Source organism: Cynocephalus volans, chromosome 8, assembly GCF_027409185.1.
Source record: "Cynocephalus volans isolate mCynVol1 chromosome 8, mCynVol1.pri, whole genome shotgun sequence".
In the NCBI taxonomy this organism is placed as follows: domain Eukaryota; kingdom Metazoa; phylum Chordata; class Mammalia; order Dermoptera; family Cynocephalidae; genus Cynocephalus; species Cynocephalus volans.
The window spans coordinates 125,043,010-125,057,307 of NC_084467.1; the positions used below are offsets into that span (position 1 = coordinate 125,043,010).

Genomic DNA, 14,298 nt, shown 5'->3' on the forward strand with positions numbered 1-14,298 from the left:
TTAGAAGGAGGTTAATTTGCCCAGTATCACTCAGCTTATAAATGGTAGAGATGAAATTAGAGCTTGAATCTACCTTATTATGCCAGGTCCTAGCCTCTTAACTTCACTGTTACACATTTCTCACCAATAAATTGTATGATATATTTAGTTCTTTCTTTCTTTTTAAACAGGAAGAAGAGAATTTATCCAAAGATTAAAACTTGAAGCAACCCTGAATGTGCATGATGGCTGTGTAAGTAATAGTTAATTCTTGAGTATGAAGAGCTTTAATACTGTTTAAATGTGTGATGAAATGCCCCACTCAGAAGGGGTTGTGACTTATAGTTAGTCACATATAATAAAATAGGAGAATAAAGTTTTACTTTCAAACATAAAAATATATTTTGAACTTTAAAAAATCTTGGATATACTTTTCTAAGTACAGATGAGTTTTTGTAATGTTATCAAATGACTTCCATCTCATTCTCTCTGCTGAAACTGCTTTTGTGAATGTCACTAGTGCCTTTCATATCTACAAATCTAGTGGTCACTTCTCAGATATTTTAGACATTGGTTGAAGATGTCTTCTTTTTAGAAATACTTTTTCTCTTGGTTTTTGCTAACACCACACTCTCTTGGTTTTCTTCCTATCCTATTAGCTCATTGCATCTTGTTTGTTTTCTTGGCTGACTCCTCCACTTCTTGACCTTCAAATGTTGGGTGCACAAAGACTGTCCTGGCACCTCCCACCCTCTTTACTATCCAGTGCTAAGTGACCCAATCCAGTCCTGTGGCTAAAACAAACAAAAAAATCCATGACTTCTACCTCTTCCCAGAACACCAGATTCATATCTCTAACTTTCTACTTAATGTTCCTGATTTTGCATGTCTAACGGGCACACCAATATAACAGGTCCAAATCACAGTCTTTATAAAAATTTCAAACATACTTTTTATATAGTCATCACTTGGACTTAGCAGTCATCAAGATTTTGCCACATCTTTTTTTCTATTTTATTTACTTTTTCTCCCCCTCACCCCCCACTGAAGTATTTTAAAGTGAATCCTAGATATCATATCATTTCAACCCCATGTGTAAACCTAAAAGCTGTGAGCTATTATCAGGAATTGTTGGATTTTGTCAACTGTCTTTTCTGCAGTTGTTGAAATGATTATATGATTTTTTTTAAGTCTAATATTGTGAAATACATTAATTTTTGAGTGTTAAACTAATCTTGCATTACAGAAATGAACCCCACTTGGTGATGATGTATTACTTTTTTATATATATTGTTTTATTCAATTTGCTGAAATTTTGTTTTAGAATTTTTTCATATATATTTATTAAGGATATTGGTCTGTAGTTTTCTTTTTTTGTACCAATCAGTTGGTAAGTATTTTGACCTCTTCAGTTTTCCAAAAAACTTTGAGCAGAATTGTTGTCATTTATTTTTTAAACGTTTGGCATAATTTACCAGTATAGCCATCTGGGGCTGGATTTTCTTTGTGGGAAATGTGTGACTACAGTTACATTTCTTTAATAAAAAATACTACACTATTCAGGGTTTCTCTGTCTTTATTGAATCTTGTTTAATATGTGTGCTCTGAGGAGTTTGTCTATTTTATAGAAATTGTTGAGTTAGTCACATAAAATTGTCCATAATATTTTGCTTATGTCTTTAAATATTTGTAGAATTTGTGGTGTATGATACTACCTTTCTCATTCCTGATATTGGTAATATGTACTGTCTCCCCTCTGCCTTTTCTTCCTGATTAGTGTGTCCAGAAGCTTATTAATTTTGTCTTCTCAAAGGATCAGCCTCTGGTTTTATTAATTTTTTCCATTGTTTTCCTGTTTTCTGTTTCATTGATTTCTGCTCTGATACTTATTATTTGAAATCTTCTGCAGCTTCTGGGTTTCATTTGCTCTTTTTTTAAATAGTTTTTTGAATGTAAGCTGGGGTCATTGATGTGAGACTTTTATCTTTTCTAATATAGGTATTTTGGTATTATAAATTTCCTTCTAAGTACTGCTTTAGCTGAGACCCATAAATTAAGATATGATGTGTTTTTATTTTTATTCTGTTCAAAATACTTTGTAATTTATTTTGTAATTTATTTTTTGACCATTTGTTATTTCTATGACCACTTCATGGTTTTCGAACATAGCTTTGTGTCAGTGATTTCTAATTTAATTCTGTTTTGATCAGAGAACATACCTTCTATGATTTGTAGTCTTTTAAATATATTAAGATTTGTTTTGTGCCCAGAATATTGTCTGTATTGATAAATGTTTTCTGTGCACTAAAAAAGAATGTATATTTTGTCATTTTTTAGTTATTTTAGGCATGATGGTAAGTCTAGTCCTTGTTACTCCATCTTGACTGACAGTGTAGGTCTGCTTTTTTCTTTTTAATTTAAATATAGTTTACGCTCTATAAAACTCACCCATTAGAAGTGTATAGTTTGGTGTTTTTAGTATATTTGTAAAGTTGTGCAGCCCTCACCACTATCTTATTCTGGTGTGTTTTCATCATCTGAAAAAGAATATTAATTATCAGTCACTTTCCATTCTTCTTCCACCTAGTAATTAGCAATCACTAATCTACTTTCTGTCTATGGATATGCCTGTTCTGGACAGTTCATATAAATAGTGTTATACAATATGTGGCCTTTAATGTCATGCTTCTTTCACTTAGCATAATGTTTTCAAGGTATATCCATGTTGTAGCATGTATCAGTATTTCATTCCTTTTTATGACTGAATAAATATTTCATTGTACAGATATATTACATTTTGTTTATCTGTTCATCGCTTGTTGGATATTTAGGTTATTTCCACTTTTTGTCTATTATTAATAATGCTACTATTAATGTTTGTGTACAAGCTTTTATGTGATGTAAGTTTTCATTTCTCTTAAGTATATACCTAGTTGTGGAATTGCTGGATTGTATGGTAAGTCTGTTTCACTTTTTGAGGAACTGTCAAACTGTTTTTCAAAGAGCTGTACCGTTTTATGTTCCTAACAATAATGTATAGGGTTGCAATTTCTCAGCATCCTTGTCAACTCTTGTTATTTTCTGTTTTGGGTTTTTTAGTATATTATTATAATCATCCTAATGGGTGTGAAATGGTAATTCATTGTGGTTATGGTTTTCATTTCTCTATGAGCATGTGCGTTTATGTTAATGATGTTTATGTGTGTATTAGTCATTCATATATCTTCTTTAGAGAAATGTCCTTTCAAATCCTTTACCTATTTTTTTTTTAATTGGGTTGTTTATTTTTTGTTGTTGAGTTGTGTTTATATATTCTGGATACTCTAGACCCTTATCAGATATATGATTTGCAACTATCCGTTCTGTGGGTTGCCTTTTCAGTTTCTTAGTAGTATCCTTTGGTTTACAAAAGTTTTTAATTTTAATGAAATTTAATTTCTCTTCATTTTGTTTGTTTGGGATTTGAGTGTCATATTTAAGAAACTGTTGCTTAATCAAAGGTCATGAAGATTTACACTTATATTTTCTTCTAAGAGTTTTATAGTTTTAGATCTTAAGTTTACATCTTTGATCTATTTTCAGTTAATTTTTGTATATGGTGTGAAGTAGAGGTCCAACTTCATTGTTTTGTTTGTGGATATCTAGTAGTTCCAGCACCATTTGTTTTGAAAAAGGCTTTTCTTTCATTGAATCATCGTGCACCACTTGTCAAAAATCACTTGACTATTAGTGTATGAGTTTATTTCTGGACTTTCAGTGTCATTCCATAGATCCTGTCTCTGTTTTTGCCAGTATGACACAGTCCTGATTATTGTGGCATTGAAGTAAGTTTTTGTAATTTTATTTTAGATGACTTGGTTTAAGTCTTTGGATACAAAGTGAATTATAATAGCAAATTTAAACAATAAACTTAATGACACAGACATTTCATTGTGAAATGTGAGAACATTATGTTTGCTAAATGGAAGTGGATATCATTTTTTTTAAGACTTTTTTTTGTTAAAGAACTTTTAGGTTCACAGCAAAATTGAGAGGAAGGTACAGAGATTTCCCATATACCCCCTACTGATACACGTGCATAGCCTCTCTGACTATCAACATCCCCCACCAGAGTGGTATATTTGTTACAATTTATGAACTTACATTGACACATCATAATCACCCAAAGTACATAGTTTACTACATTAGGGTTTACTCTTGGTGTTGGACATTCTGTGGGTTTAGATACATGTAATGATATGTATCCACCATTATAGTATCATACAGAGTTGTTTCACTGCTTTAAAAATCCTCTGTGCTCTGTCTGTTCATCCCTCCCCTCCCCAACCTCTGACAACCACTAGTCTTTTAAAGGCTCCATAGTTTTGCCTTTTCGAGAATATCATATAGTTGGAATCACATAGTATGTAGCCTTTTCAGATTGGCTTCTTTCACTTAGTAATATGCATTTACTCCATGTGTTTTGTTGGCTTGATAGCTTGTTTCTTTTTAGCACTGAATAATATGTTATTGTCTGGCTGTATCACAATTTATTTATCCATTCACCCACTGAACAACATGTTGATTGCTTCTAAGTTTTGGCCATTATGAATAAAGTTGTCATAAAAATCAATATATAGGTTTTAGTGTGGACATATTTTTGGCTTATTTGGGTAAGTACCAAGGAGCATGATTGCTGTATCATGTGGTTAGAGTATGTTTAGTTTAGTAAGAAATTGTTGGCTCTTTCCTAAAGTCGTGGTACTATGTTGCTTTCCCACCAGCAGTGAATGAGTGTTCCTGTTGCTCCATATCATCACCGGTATTTGGTGTTGTCAGTGTTCTGTATTTTTGACCATTCTGATATATGTATAGTCTCCTTGTTTTAATTTCCATTTCCCTGATGACATGCTATGATGGAGCATCTTTTCATATGCCTGTTTGCATGTAGCATGGCATACACATATGCCACATATCTTGTTTGGTCAGGTGTCCATTAAGGCCTTTGGCCCATTTTTTAATTGGGTTGTTTTCTTATTGTTGAGTTTTAAGAGCTCTTTGTATATTTTGAATAATAGTACTTTATCAGATGTGTCTTTTGCAAATATTTTCCCCCAGTCTGTGGCTTGTCTTCTCATTTTCTTGAAATTATCTTTTACAGGGCAGAAATTTTTAATTTTAATCAAGTCCAGCTTATCAATTATTTCTTCCATGGATCATGCCTTTGGTGTTGTATCTAATAAGTCATTGTCATACCCAAGGTCATGTAAGTTTTCTCCTGTGTTATCTTCTAGGAGTTTTGTAGTTTTACATTTTACATGTAGGTTTGTGATCCATTTTGAGTTTATTTTTGTGAAGGGTGTAATGTCTACGTCTAGACCGATTTTTTTTTTCTTGCTTGTGGCTATCCAGTTATTCCAACCCCATTTGTTGAAAAGACTATCTCCGCTGTATTGTCTTTTCTTCTTTGTCAAAGATCAGTTACTGTATTTATGTGGGCTGTGAATTCTGTTCCATTGATCTATTTGTCTGTTCTTTTGCCAATACTGTACAGTCTTAATTACTGTAGCTTTATAGTAAGTCTTGCATTTGGGTATTGTCAGTTCTCCAGCTTTGGAGTACTGTGTTGGCTATCCTGATTCTTTGGCTTCTCCTTATAAATTTTAGTATCAGTTTGTTGCTATCCACAAAATAACTTGCTGGAATTATGACTGAATCTATAGATTAAGTTGGAAGGAATTGACATCTTGAAAATATTGAATCTTCCTATCCATAAACAAAGTATAACTCTCCATTTATTTAATTCTTTTTTGATTTCTTTCACTAGAGTTTTGCAGTTTTCCTCATAAAGATCTTGTACACATTTTGTTAGATTTATACCTAAGTATTACATTTTTTGGAGTGCAAATGTAAATGGTGTCATGTTTTTAATTTTATATTTTACTTGTTCATTGATGGTGTGCAGGAAAACAATGGACTTTTGTATATTAACCTTGTGTACTGAAATTTCTGTAATTACTTATTAGTTCCAGGAGTGTTTTTTTCTTTGTTTTATTTTCTTTATTCTTCGGGATTTTCTATATAAATGATCGATCTTGTCATCTGCAAACAAAGAAAGTTTTATTTATTCCTTCCCAATTTGCTTACCTTTCGTTTCCTTTTCTTGTTTTATTGCATTAGGTAGGACTTCTAGTACAATGTTGAAAAGAAGTGGTGAGAGAGGAAATCCTTGCCTTGTTCTTGGTATCCGTGGGAAAGCTTCTAGATTCTCACCATTAAGTTTGATGTTAGCTATAGGTTTTTTAAAATGTATATTCTTTATTAAGCTGAGGAAGTCCTACTCTATTTCTACTCTACTGAGAGTTTTTAATTACGAATGAGTGTTAGATTTTGTCAAGTGCTTTTTCTGCATCTGTTAATGATTGTGTGATTTTTTTCTTCTTTAGCCTGTTGATGTGATGGATTAAATTAATTGATTTTTGAATGTTGAACAAGCCTTGCATACCTGGGATATATCCCACTTAGTTGTGGTATATAATTCTTTTTATACATTGTTGGATTCAATTTGCTAATATTCTGTTACGGATTTTTGCATCTATGTTCATGGGAGATATTGGTCTGTAGTTTTCTAGTAATATCTTTGTCTTGTTCTGGTATTAGACTAATGCTAGTTTCATAGAATGAGTTAGGAATTGTTTCCTCTACTTCTATCTTATGAAAGAGATTATAGAGAATTGGTATGATTTTCTTTCTTAAATGTTTGTTAGACTTCACCAGTGAACTCATCTTTGTTGCTTCCTGTTTTGGAAGGTTGTTAATTATTGATTCAAATTTCCTTATTAGATATTGGCCTTTTCAGATAGTCTGTTTCCTCTTATGTGATTTTTGGCAGGTTGTGTCTTTCAAGGAATTGGTCTGTTTCATCTAGGTTATCAAATACGTCAGCATAGAGTTGTTCATAGCATTTCTGTATTATCCGTTAGTGTTCATGGGATCGTTAATGATGAACTTACTTTCATTTTTGATGCTAGTAATTTGTGTCTTCTTTCTTTTTTTCTTAGTAAGCCTGTCTAATCAATTTTATTGATCTTTTTAAAGAACCACTTTTCATTTCATTGATTTTCTTTATTTGTTTCCTGTTTTCAATTTCATTGATTTTTTGCACTAATCTTTGGATTTAACTTGCTTTTCTTTTTCTAGTTTTCTAAGGTGGGAACTTAAATTATTGATTTTAAACCTTTTTTTGGTGTCAATTTTCCTGTAAGAATTTCTTTTTCTGCACCCCACAAATTTTGATTTGTTGTGTTTTGATTTTCATTTAGTTCAAAACATTTTATAATTTTCCTTGAGATTTTTTCTCTGATTCTTGTGTTATTTCAAAGTGTGTTGTTTAAACCCCATGTATTTTGGGATTTTCCAATTATCTTTCTGGTACTGATTTCTAGTTTAATTTTACTATGGTCTGAGAACAGACACTGTATGATTTCTGTTAAATTTGTTAAGGTGTATTTTAAGGCTCAGAATGTGATCTTTCTTGGTAAATGTCCCATGTGAGCTTGAGAAGACTGTGTATTCTGCTGTTGTTGGATGAAGTAGTCTGTAAATATCAATTATATACAGAAAATTGATGGTGGTGTTCAGTTCAGCTGTGTCCTTACTGATTTTCTGCCTGCTGGATCTATTTCTGATACAGGGGTGTTGAAGTCTCCAGGTATGTTAGTGGATTCATCTATTTCTCCTTGCAGTTCTATCAGTTTTTGCCTGATGTAGTTTGATGTACCATTGTTACTATGCACATACATGTTAAGGATTGTTATGTCTTCTTGGAGAAATGACCTCACTCACCATTATGAAGTGGCTTTCTTTTTCCCTGATAACTTTCCTTGCTTTGAAGTCTGCTTCATCTAAAATTAATATTAACTACTACTTTCTTTTGATCAGGGTTAGCACGGTATATTTTTCTCCATCCATTTACTTTTAATCTACATGTGTCTTTATATTTAATGTGGGGTTTTGTAGACAACATATATTTGGGTCTTGTTTTTTGATCCATTCTCTCTGTTTTTTAATTGGTGCATTAGAACATTGATGTTCAGAATGATTATTGATATAGTTGTATTAATATCTACTACATTTGTTACTGTTTTCTATTTGTTGCCCTTATTCTTTGTTTATGTTTTTGTCTCGCACTGTTCTGTCTCTTGTGGTTTTAACTGAGCATTCATATGATTTCATTTTCCCTCCTTCCTTAGTATTTATCAGTTATACTTCTTTTTAAACCTTTTTTAGTGGTTGCCCTAGAGTTTGCAATATAGGTATATAACTAATCAAAGTCCACTTTGTTTCAAATAATACTATACCATTTCGCAGGTAGTGTGAGTAAAGAAATCATCCTAAATCCTCCCTCCTGTACCTTATATCATTGCTATCATTCATTTCACTTATTTATTAGCATACATAAACATATTTTTATATATTATGTGATATATACTTAAACATGCATAATCAAATATATTTTTGCTATTATTTTGAACAATAATAATCTTTTAGATCAATTAAGAATAAGTAAAATAAAAGTTTTTCTCTTATCTTCACTTATTTCTCCTTCAGTGCTCTTCCTTTCTTTATGTAGATCCAAGTTTCTGACCTATATTATTTTTTAATTCTCTAATGAACTTCTTTTAACATTTCTTGCAAGGTTGGTCTACTGGCAACAAATTCTCCCAATGTTTGTCTGAGAAAAACTTTTATTTCTGATTCATTTTTGAAGGATAATTTTGCAGGGTACAGAATTTCAAGTTGGTGGGTTTTTTTCCTCTCAGTGCTTTATTTCACTCTACTCTCTTCTTGCTTACATACTTTTTGAGTTGAATGTAACTCTCACCTTTATTTCTCTATAGGTAAGGTATCTACCTTTGAGTTTCTTTTTTTAGTTTGAAAACGATATGCTTAAGTATAGTTCTTTGGCTGTTTATCATGCATGGTGTTCTGTGAACTTCCTGGATTTGTGGTTTGATGTCTGCCATTAATTTGCAGAAATTCTCAGTTATTATGTATCAAATATTTCTTCTTTTCTCTCTTCTCCTTCTGATATTCCTATTGCAGGTAGGTTATACCTTTTGTAGTCTTCTCACAGTCCTTGGGTATTCTTTTTGTTTTTCAGTCTTTATTCTCTTTGCTTTTCAGTTTTGTAGGCTTCTAGTGATGTATCCTCAAAGTCAGTGATTCTTTCCTCAACGTGTCCAGTCTACTAAGAAGCCCATTCAAGGCATCCTTCACTTCTTTTACAGCATTTTTGATCTTTAACATTTCTTTTTTATTCTTTCCTAGAATTTTCATCTCTCTGCTTACATTGTTCATCTGTTTTTACATGCTGTTCACTTTTATCATTAGAGCCCTTAGTGTATTAATCATAGTTGTTTCAAATTTCCTGTCTGATAGTTCCAGTATCCCTGTGTTTGGTTCTGAAGCTAGCTGTCTTTTCAGATTGTTTTTTTTTACCTTTTATTATGTCCTGTAATTTCTTCTTAATGGCTGGGCATGATGTACTAGGTAAAGAAACTGGTGTAAATAGGTCTTTACTAATGTAGTGGTAAGTTGTAGGGGGAAGAAGTATTCTGTAGTCCCATAATTAGGACTCTATGTCTTAGCAAACCAGTGTCTCTGGGCTATGAACTTCACAAAAGATTCTCAGTCCCTCTTATTGCCCTTGCTTCTTAAATGGCAAGGACAGTAGACTGAGCTGGAGTTAGGTATTTTCCTTCCCCTATATGGAAGGCTAGAGCTGGCTGGAATTGGGTATTTGTTTTCCCCTAGGTTACTTGGGTTCTAATAAAACCCCAGTGGATTAGGCTGGAGTTAAATAGCTTCTCCTGAGGGCAGACCTTGTTGAGAAGAACAGAGTATGCTAGTGAACTTCAAAATGGTTCCCTCGCACTGCTGGGTACACTGGGGGATTTTTCTCTGAAATTTATTGTGAGAACCTGGTTGTGTCTCTGAAGTTAAAATTCAGAAAAGTTTACTCCCCTCCACCCAATGACTGGTTACCTCTGGAGTTCTTAACAATCAGACTTGTCCTTTCCAAGCTTCCAGCAATTTGTCAGTTATAGTCCAGGTTTTCCTACCCTGGCACTGTTTCCCACAGAGGTTTCAAAATAGCTGGTGAGTCTCTGCCCTGGTAAGCCAAGACTCCCTTTATTTACCTGTCAGTCTCTCCAATCTTGGGGACAGCATTTTGTCCTATGTCCTCACCTCCTTTGAAGGATATGAGGAGTTGTTGATTTTGTATTCTTTTCAGCATTTTACTTGTTATGAGTTTGGAGTGGTGACTTCCAAGTTTCTTATATGTGGAACTTGAAACTGGTAGTCTGTTTTTTCAATGTGTAAACTGTTTAATACTTTTTATTGTAAATATGATGTTATTATTAGTGATATAAATTTTGTACCATCAGGTAAGTGAAAGATGACATTTCTTTTTATGTTCAGTTTACTTACATGTCTTTCTTGCTTTCTTTTTAGGTTAATACAATCTGTTGGAATGACACTGGAGAATATATTTTATCTGGCTCAGACGACACCAAGTTAGTAATTAGTAATCCTTACAGCAGAAAGGTAAAGTGGTTTAAAAACTCTATAATTTAATGAGAGAAGAAAATCAAGAAGCTAGAAATGAAGAAATTGTAAAGAGTCATGGAATGGACATTTGTAATAGAATATCCTCCTTATTTTGCTAAAGTTAATTGTATAATTTAAAAGTTATTACACGTAGGTATCTTGGTTTCCTTAGGGAAACATAAGATTTCATTTAGCCTTAGCTTTAGGAAATTGGAATATGCTTTATTTTATTCTAGTGGATAATACTTGCCACAATTGAGATTATCTGAATTACATTGTTTGGGGGAAAAAAAGACAATGTAATTTTTTTTTCTTCAGCATGAGGGTATCTCAGTAAATGAATTGTCTTACCACTGTGGTTTATCTATCTCTAGCATATTAGAAATAGCTTTTTAATTTTTACTATTTGTGAAGCTAGGGTTTCTCCACATTGGGTACTTTCTTTTGTATTTAAGAGCATGTTGAGATGTAAGTATTCACAGCAGAATTAATGACATACATTATTTAAGTTTGATTACCAGTGTTCTAAAAGAGAGTTTTGAATCCCCGTGAGTCTTGTTCCAACTTGTGTATCATGACATTCTGTACATAACAACTTCATTTTATGAGCACTCATGTTTAATTATTTTAATTTTAAACATTTAGAAGGAATATTAAAAGTATTAAAGGAAGATGTATTTTTTTATATTTAAAAATTTTGTAGAAGATAGTGAAAAACTAGTACTCTTATTTGATCACCTAGAATGAGCTTCTCTCAACTAGCCTATTTTATTATATTTACTTTCACCATTAACTTTTAGTTTTTCAGGAATGATTACTTTTTATTAGCCTACTTTTATGTAGAAACAAAATACCGTCAGTTTCATTCTTTTTTCCCTAAAATATTGTGAACATTTTTTTATTGTACTGTTATCAAATTTTCTTATGGAGATAACATTATAACACAAAACTACTGCTCTGTGCTAGGCATTACACTAGGTACAGTGATATAAAGTATTGTCGTTAGGCACAGTATACTCCCCACCCAGTTGACTTTGATCTTGTCCATGTGAGTTTTGGAAAGTATACAATTAATTGTTAGTAAATAAATAATAATAATGTATTCTGATAGATACTATAGTAGTAGTAGAGTTAAGCGTGAAAGTGGACATGATATTGAGGACATAAAACTAGAAGTAGTCAGCTGTACTTGGACAAAAAGGATTTCTTAGAGGAAGGTTGTTCCAAGTCATGTTTCCCAACAATTTGCCTTATTCAGTTGGAGTTTTTAATCCCTAATTACTAAGGACAAAACATCCAGTTATATAACTCTTAGGGTCAGTGGGACCAGCTATATGAAAAAGTTTTTATGCACTCAGAACAAGTTCTTTATAAAGTGCTCTTGCCTTTGGCTCTGTTTTCTTTACACAGTCTATAGGAAAAGCATGTGCCATATATGAAGTCTGAGTTAACTGAGAAAGTTACTTTTACATGTAACATTAGTATATTATCTTAACATTTAAAACAGTTATTTATTTTAATACTAAGAATTATGCAAATAAAGTTACCAAGCTTCATTTTCTTATTTTCTTAAGAATTTGAAATTTAGTCTTTTAGAAAATTTAGTAGCATTTAGAACTTTTTTAGACACAGGCAACCAAACAACTGCCATGTGACTATGTCTGAAATACAGAGAAAATTTAAAATGGTTTTTAATTTAAAAATTAGCATAAACGAATAATCCTTCTCACCAGAAGATCAAGAAATATCTAAGAATTACATAATTTTCTAACTCTTGGGTAACTATTTTAATTATTGCTTCAAATAACAATCTTTATTATATCTGTAGAATGTTTGGTCCATAAGAATGGTTACAGGGAAACTTAGCTACTGAATGATAAAGCTATAAACAGCTGACTGAGTGTAATAAAAAGACATCCTTTACACTTTACCAGTTACAAAGAGAAACCTTCTGTTTTAGAAATATGGCTAAATAATTAAGATTTGTAACATCTGAAACATTCAGGATAATTTAAAGTTCAAGTTAAGAATAGGAATATGTACATTTCCTGGCTGCCTCCCAACTCAGATGATACATTTTTCTCTCCTGATTTTCTTAAATTTTCTATCTTAGGTCTTTTAACATCTAATCTTTTAACAGTAATTCTGAAAATGTATCTTTAAAATGTTTCATTTTTTTTTGCAGTAATAGCAACTGTATATTGGTGGTTGTATCAGTAAGAGCCCAGTCAGAAAAACCACACAGTAATTTCAACAGGGAAATTTTAATATAAAGAATTACTACCTATAACAGGAGATTGGAGTAATAAGGGCTTGGCTACTAAAAAGTAAAGAGGACTCTAAAAAAATACAGAAATAACAGATAGAATGAGCTTCCACGAACCTTACAACTGAGATAAACCACCCAAGGAAGAGGCACCCCAGTGCTGAGATCTAGATTTTATTGAAGAGGATGTGCCATGGCTCACTGGATGGCAGAGAAGTTGCTGTGATGCCATTGCTAGTGGAACTTGCTGGAACACCTCCCTCTAGGGCACTGGGGAAGGTTGCTTAAAGGGAGTTGTTTCATCAGAGATAGTATGCTACAAAATGTCCTGGGATGTTGGGAGATGGTAATGTAGAAGAAGCTGCTGGCTCCTGGATACCATACTATTCATTCAGGAGCTGGAACCTGAATGAAGCTGACCACCCTGTAGGACTGTGGTGCTATGATGCTGGAGAAGCTGCCCATGCTAGAGGACCGTAGCACTGGAGAATCTGTGCACGTCACAGGAGCCAGCCAAGGGAGTACATCAGAAATAGGAAGCATGTTCCTTTTTCTTGCAACATTTTTTCCAGTGGCTTCTACTAAAAAAGCTTAACGTTATGGCAACTGGCGAAGAAAACAATACATAAAGGACCCAGTTCCATTGCCTGAGCTGTAAAAGTGAAGGGTAAATTTGGATCTGAGAGGCAATAATTTGATAAGTGGCATAGTAGTTGTACCCCTGTCTACTTTTTGGTACTACTGCAGTGTGAGATTTACTTAATTAATATATAGGTCTTTGAATGGAGAAGAGTTCCATAACATTTTAAAAATTACATTATGATTAGTATAATGATATATATGAGGGTATTTCAAAAAGTTCATGGAAAAATAGAATTAAAAGATAGTACGAATTTTTCCTTGAACTTTTTGAAGTACCCTCACATATAGATTTATTTGTTAGATGGATTTTGTTGTTATCCTGGTCAAGTTATTTAAACTTTCCTGAGCCATCTTCCTCATATGTAAGTTAAGAAAGTCATAACTAATCTCTAAAATCCTTTCTAATATTAATGTTTTATACTTCTGTTTCCCTTTACTCTTTAAAAATTTTTGTTTATTCATTTAGGTTATATAGTGATGTGTAAAGGGGCCTGGTTGGCTGCTTGAAGCCGGATCTTACAGGTTATAATTTCTTTTTAGACTCTCAGAATTTAATCTTTAGGCAGGTAATTTAAGAAACTGGATTTTATCAGTTTACAAGCAGTGACTAGATTCTAGTGGAATGCTTCAAGACATCCAATTCAATAAACTGGGATATTATATTGAGTTTTAATTAGGATTGTGTCCTGATTTTCATTGGCTCTTAGCTCCTGAGTTTATGTAGAGAGGAAGTATACAACTATTTTTATATTGGTGAGAACGTGGTAGATTGGCAGAACAGAGTCTTGTTTAATATTTTCAATCCTACAAAATAAATT

General features: G+C 32.6%; 1 protein-coding gene across 6 annotated transcripts in view; it reads left to right on the forward strand.

Moving 5' to 3' along the window:
• Positions 1 to 14,298, forward strand: part of DCAF6 (DDB1 and CUL4 associated factor 6) — a 121,059-nt gene that overhangs the window by 14,262 nt on the left and 92,499 nt on the right. For all 6 annotated transcript variants that reach the window (XM_063104689.1, XM_063104691.1, XM_063104690.1 and 3 more), the window contains exons 2-3: positions 171 to 232; positions 10,477 to 10,569. In XM_063104689.1, the coding sequence (XP_062960759.1) occupies positions 171 to 232; positions 10,477 to 10,569 (155 nt within the window). The remainder of the gene's footprint in view (positions 1 to 170; positions 233 to 10,476; positions 10,570 to 14,298) is intronic.